Source organism: Aspergillus caelatus (assembly GCF_009193585.1).
Source record: "Aspergillus caelatus strain CBS 763.97 unplaced genomic scaffold BDV27scaffold_555, whole genome shotgun sequence".
Taxonomy (NCBI): domain Eukaryota; kingdom Fungi; phylum Ascomycota; class Eurotiomycetes; order Eurotiales; family Aspergillaceae; genus Aspergillus; species Aspergillus caelatus.
The window spans coordinates 1-6,213 of NW_022475818.1; the positions used below are offsets into that span (position 1 = coordinate 1).

The 6,213-nt window shown below is 51.0% G+C and overlaps 3 protein-coding genes across 3 annotated transcripts; all 3 read left to right on the top strand.

Moving 5' to 3' along the window:
* Positions 1-282: 282 nt before the first annotated feature.
* Positions 283-2,357, top strand: BDV27DRAFT_164781 (arginine--tRNA ligase; the record flags this gene model as incomplete). The annotated part of the gene is made up of 3 exons (XM_032073758.1): positions 283-507; positions 571-1,868; positions 1,925-2,357. 3 exons carry the CDS (start codon positions 283-285, stop codon positions 2,355-2,357), a joined length of 1,956 nt encoding a protein of 651 aa, XP_031920234.1.
* Positions 2,358-2,748: 391 nt separating this feature from the next.
* gua1 (GMP synthase (glutamine-hydrolyzing)) lies at positions 2,749-4,726 on the top strand. The gene is made up of 2 exons (XM_032069535.1): positions 2,749-2,956; positions 3,057-4,726. Exons 1-2 carry the CDS (start codon positions 2,892-2,894, stop codon positions 4,615-4,617), a joined length of 1,626 nt encoding a protein of 541 aa, XP_031920235.1. The 5' UTR covers positions 2,749-2,891; the 3' UTR covers positions 4,618-4,726.
* A 946-nt stretch (positions 4,727-5,672) lies between these two features.
* Positions 5,673-6,188, top strand: BDV27DRAFT_164783 (uncharacterized protein; the record flags this gene model as incomplete). Its single annotated transcript, XM_032073759.1, has 1 exon — positions 5,673-6,188. The coding sequence occupies one exon, from the start codon at positions 5,673-5,675 to the stop codon at positions 6,186-6,188; it is 516 nt and encodes a 171-aa protein (XP_031920236.1).
* Between the last annotated feature and the right edge of the window lie 25 nt (positions 6,189-6,213).

The following is a 6,213-nucleotide window of genomic DNA, read 5'->3' on the forward strand; positions in this document are numbered from 1 at the left end:
TTAGTTGAAAGTGGGAGGGCGGAAGAAAGAAAAGAAAAAAAAAAAAAAAAGAGGGAAAAAAAGTTCCCCTCCAGCGCTTGAATTCCCCCTCCGTTTATGGGTCGGTATCTGTTTAGCGGGGCCCGGCGATTTTCCAGCGCCATTTTCCAGACTCTGCAGTCCTGCGGTCCACAAAATAATTGCTCTCCCTTATACAGTCGTCCCCGTCCCCTCTCGCATTTTAATCCCAGGCGCTCGCCCTTCCTTTCTCGACGTTTTAGTACGAACAACCCCGTCGCAGCTATGGCATCTGCTGCAGACCTTACTGTCGCCGTGGAGGGGCTCAAGCTGCAGTCCACCACCGAGACATCGAAGTTCCCCAACTCCTTCCCTTCCTTGAACCCCATCGATATCTACAGAGAGCATATCGCCGAGAAGCTGGGTGCAGCTACCGACATCGACCCCGAGAAGATCTATACTCGCCTGCAATGGAGTAGCACATTGGACAAGGGTGATCTGTTGCTGCCGGTACGCTATATTACTTGATACACTGCTAGACTACGGAGGTGCTAACGGGTGTCGCGTCAATAGGTTCCCGCGTTGGGTATCAAGGGCAAGAAGCCCCAGGAGCTGTGCGAAGAGCTCGCCAAGAAGTTCCCCGAGTCCGACCTCGTTCTCCCTCCTACTTGTGTTGGCATCCACTTGGTGTTCTTCTTCAAGCCGCAACCCTTGACCCAGACTGTCGTGAGCCGTATCTTGAAAGAGAAGGCTGCCTACGGTACAAATGGCAACCAGGGTCTGCGTGATCCCTCGGACCCTTCTAAAGGTCAGAAGAAGATGATTGTCGAGTTCTCCTCGCCCAACATCGCTAAGCCTTTCCATGCCGGTCACTTGCGTAGTACCATCATCGGAGGTTTCCTGGCCAACCTATACACCGTCATGGGATGGGATGTCATCAAGATGAACTACCTTGGTGACTGGGGTAAGCAGTATGGTCTGCTTGCCAACGGTTACAAGCAGTTCGGTAGCGAAGAGGCGCTGAACAAAGACCCGATTAACCACCTGTTTGATGTTTACGTCAAGATCAACAACATCGTCTCCCAGCAGGAGGGACCCATCAAGGAGCTGAAGGAACAGATCAAGGCCAAGAAGGAGAAGAACGAGGATGTCTCCGAACTCGAACAGGAACTGCAGAAGCTCGTGGACGCCAGCGAGGACGAGAGCGCTCGTCGCTACTTCAAGAGCATGGAAGACGGTAATGAAGAGGCATTGGCTCTCTGGCGCCGTTTCCGTGACCTCAGTATCCAGAAGTACCGTCAAACCTACGCCCGTCTGAACATTGACTTTGATGTCTACTCTGGTGAGTCTCAGATTAAGAATGAGAGCATGACTGCTGCCTATGAGACCATGGAGAAGGCCGGCGTCTCTGAGAAGTCTGAGGGCGCCGTCATTGTTGACTTCACCAAGCACGGTGCCAAGAAGCTTGGAAAGGCTATCATTATCCGTAAGGACGGTACTCCTCTCTACCTCACTCGTGATATTGGTGCTATCACGGAGCGCGACGAGGCCTACCACTTTGACAAGATGATCTACGTCGTTGCTGCGCAGCAGGATCTCCATTTGGCCCAGCTATTCAAGATCACCGAACTGATGGGCCACAAGGACCTGGCTAGCCGTTGCCAGCATGTCAACTTCGGTATGGTCCGCGGAATGAGCACTCGTAAGGGTACCGTCAAGTTCTTGGATGATATCCTGAGAGACGTTCGCGACAAGATGCACGAAGTCATGAAGAAGAACGAGGAGAAGTACCAGCAAGTCGAGAACCCCGAGGAGACCGCCGATATCCTGGGTATTACTTCCGTCATGGTGCAGGACATGTCTGGCAAGCGGTATGTTAATTATGGTACGTCCAACTGAGTATCTGAATCTTGACTAATTGAGGTAGTATCAACGGCTATGATTTCAACCTGGACGCTATGACCTCCTTTGAGGGTGACACCGGTCCTTATCTGCAATATGCTCACGCCCGTCTCTGTTCGATTATTCGCAAGTCGGAGCTGAACATTGAGGAGTTGGGCTCCGCGAACCTGGATCTCCTGACCGAAACCCACGCTACGGACCTTGCCCGTATGCTGTCGCAGTGGCCCGATGTCCTGCTGAACACCACCCGCACTCTGGAGCCAACCACCATTCTTCAATACCTGTGGAAGATGACTCACAGCCTGAGCTCCAGCTACGAAGTGCTGAAGGTCGTGGGCAGCGAGCCAGAGCTGAAGAAGGCTCGTATGGCTCTGTACGAGTCCGCTCGCCAGGTCCTGCACAACGGTATGAGGGTGCTGGGTCTCAGCCCCGTTTCACGGTATGTCTCTTTGAGTTGAGCTGTAATTGTCGACGGTATGCTAACATCTGCTTTAGTATGTGAGGAACGAAAGAAAAATCATGATAAAAACCGTAGATCACGGTAGACTCATAAATACCAGCATCTGTTTCCTACTCGTTCTTAGCATTATACTGGAGAGCAATTGATTTTGGGCCAAGGACTTTAATGAATGGCTTGTTGAGATTTTGATCGGCCGTACTCTGTAGACCAAGTTATTTTGGGGCATTCGATCTGAAACCCTCCGCAGTTGGCAGCCTCAGGCCGTGATTCGCTCAATGCGGGGAAACCCCGAGCGGTGAGGTGGGCGGCGAGAGATACTGCCCCATTGCCCCTCCATGTAACACCACGTGATGAACCAAGCGGGACGTTTTTGGACAGCGACGCCATGTGATTGGCTGATCGCGTGACTCAGGGCAATGAAAAACCGTCTTTTGGAAAAATTTCTGCTGAATCTTTTGGCCTCCCTCGAGGCCGTCAAAGCGACTGTTTTCTGGGGATCAGATATACACTTTGATAATCACATTTGCCCATCATGGCCGAAACTCCCGAGCTTGAGCCTCACAATGCCTTCGATACTATTTTGACCCTGGACTTTGGGTAAGACTCTTATGTCTTGCATCCCTTCAGCGGGGATGCCATCCGAAATGTGAAGAAAAAGTGCAACTCGGCTAATTCACATGTGCTCGCTCTGATACAGGTCTCAGTATACACATCTGATCACCCGTCGCCTCCGTGAGCTCAATGTCTACTCGGAGATGCTTCCTTGCACCCAGAAGCTGGCCGATCTCAAGTTCAAGCCCGCTGGTGTTATCTTATCCGGAGGACCCTACTCGGTATACGAGGAGGGTGCTCCTCACGTCGACCCCGCCTACTTTGACCTAGGCGTGCCTATCCTCGGTGTCTGCTACGGCTTGCAAGAGATTGCTTACCGCCTGGACAACACCAATGTCATTGCTGGCACCTCGAGGGAGTACGGCCTTGCGCAGCTCAAGGCCAAGAAGGTCGGCGGCCACGTCGACCACCTCTTCGATGGATTGGAAGACGAATTTAACGTCTGGATGTCCCATGGTGACAAGCTGGGCAAGCTCCCCGAAGGCTTCCACACGATTGCCACTACCCCCAATTCTGAGTACGCTGGTATTGCCCACGAGACCAAGCCCATCTATGGTCTCCAGCTGCACCCGGAGGTTACCCACACTCAGAATGGTACTAAGCTCCTGAAGAACTTCGCCGTCAACATCTGTGGCTGCAAACAGAACTGGTCCATGGCTCGTTTCGTCGACCAGGAGATTGCTAGAATCCGCAAGCTGGTTGGCCCCACCGGCCAGGTTCTTGGTGCTGTCAGCGGTGGTGTCGATTCCACTGTTGCTGCTAAGCTGATGAAGGAGGCCATCGGTGACCGTTTTCATGCCGTCCTCGTCGATACCGGTTTCATGCGTCTGAACGAGTGTGAGCAAGTCAAGCAGACTCTTGCTGAGCATCTCGGTATCAACCTGATTGTGGCCGATGCCTCTAAGGTCTTCATGGAGGGTCTGAAGGGAATTAGCGATCCTGAGCAGAAGCGGAAGTTCATTGGTAACAAGTTCATCGATGTCTTCGAGGAGGAAGCCAAGAAGATCGAGGACGCTGCTGCCCACTCAGAGACTGCCGGCAAGATCGGATTTTTCTTGCAGGGCACCCTCTACCCTGATGTGATTGAAAGTATCTCCTTCAAGGGTCCCAGTGCCACCATCAAGACTCACCACAACGTCGGTGGTCTCCCCAAGCGCATGACTGAGGGACAGGGTCTGAAGTTGATCGAGCCCCTCCGCGAGCTGTTCAAGGACGAGGTCCGCGACCTCGGACGACAGCTTGGCATCGCCCACGAGATGGTCATGAGACACCCCTTCCCTGGACCTGGTATCGCCATCCGTATCTTGGGTGACATCACCCCGGAGCGTGTCGAGATGGCCAGAAAGGCCGACCACATCTTCATCAGCATGATCCGGGAAGCCGGACTCTATGACAAGATCGGCCAGGCTTTTGCCGCCTTGGACCTCAGCCGTGCTGTCGGTGTCATGGGAGACAAGCGTACCTACGAGAACATTGTTCTCCTCCGTGCTGTCCAGACTACCGACTTCATGACGGCTATTGCCTATCCCTTTGAGCACGAGTTCCTCACTCGTGTGTCGACCCGCATTGTCAACGAGGTGTCCGGCGTGTGCCGTGTCGCCTATGACTACACCAGCAAGCCCCCGGGCACCATTGAGTTGGAGTAATTGGATTTGGAATGAATAGACAAGTTACGTTGTTATGTCTTACTGCATGTTATACGGAGCCTTTTGATAGATTTTAAAAATATACACTATTAGTTCAAGAACAGTTTTATAGATGTTTGAAGATGTGCTTTGATGGATATTTGGGATTTGTATGATGTTATTCGTAGTATTCATTATGCTCGAGTAATTCAATGATTACATGGTACAGGGCAACCACCTACAAAACCCTACAGGACGATCTTTTTGAGGGAGATAAATATAGAAACGAACATGCATACCATAGACAATCATAATCGCCCCATCCCCAATCGAACCCCTGCTATGGATGTCTTCATCAAGGCATTCGACTGTCTTGCTTCAACCAGGGATGATGTACCATAAGTGCAAGTGAACAATTGACTCTAGCTGAAGTGTTCAAATAGTACAGATAAAGAACACCTCATCTTGAGCAGAACAATGCCATTCTCTTATGACCCACCATAAAATTCAAAATTATGGACCTGATAAATGACTCCATGAGTGCATCCATCTCGGTACGAGTTATACCCACCACTTCAAATGATATCCTCAGATAGAAACCAAATTAGGGCACGCCATGAAGTCTTGGCATCAGATGAGCTCCACGTCTCAACGCAACTACACCGAACTACCACAAGCTATGAATAGAAAAACTATAGTACACCGAATAGAAAAATCATTCATTAATATTCAGGGGTAAAATTCAGATTCCTCCCGGAGTCCGCGGATATGGATGGGACTGCATCGTCTAGGATCCGGCCGACTATTTTTAGCCGGTCCGATGTATGTATGGATGTGCCTTATTTTTACCCCCCAAGATATCAGGCAGTTAATGATCAAATGCCGAGTGTTATTTTCTATATAAAACACTCAATAACGCCCCTTAATATCTCTCCTTATGAATCAAATTCTACATATCAGTAATAACAAATACCCCAAACCAAACTCTCAAACAACAACCTCTACATACCACAACGGTTCCCCGAACCCAAACCCTACATATAACCACATAACCACATAAATCCAACCAACCCACAATGCCCACCACAACAGCAACAGCAGCACAAAGCACCCAAACCTGCAACACACCCACCCAATACGAAATCCCCGTGCAAGACGCCGCCTGCGCAGTCCCCAACAACGCCCAATACACCAAACTCCTTTCAAAATGCTGCCAAGACGCCCCCGTCTTCGCCTACGACCACGACTGCGCACTATACTGTCTCGCGATGGGGCAGTCCGTCCAGGATCTCACGGATTGTTTGTACGATGCTAAGGTTGATTGGGGGGATGTTTGGTGTCATGGGAATACGAGTGCTAGTGCTACCGGGACTCCTACTGGGACTGGGATTTCGGTGAAGGAGACTGGGTCTGCTACTGCTACTGGGAAGGAGACTGGGAAGGGGAAGGCTACGGGGACGAGTACTGGGGGTGCGGTGGAGAAGACGGGGGAGAGTATGGCCGGGATTGTTACTGGGAGGGAGGTTTCTAGGGTGTCAGTTTTGGTTGTGGGGTGGTTGGTGGTTAGTTCTCTTGTTGGGCTTTTGGGGTGAGGGAGGTTTTTTTTTTTTTTTTTTT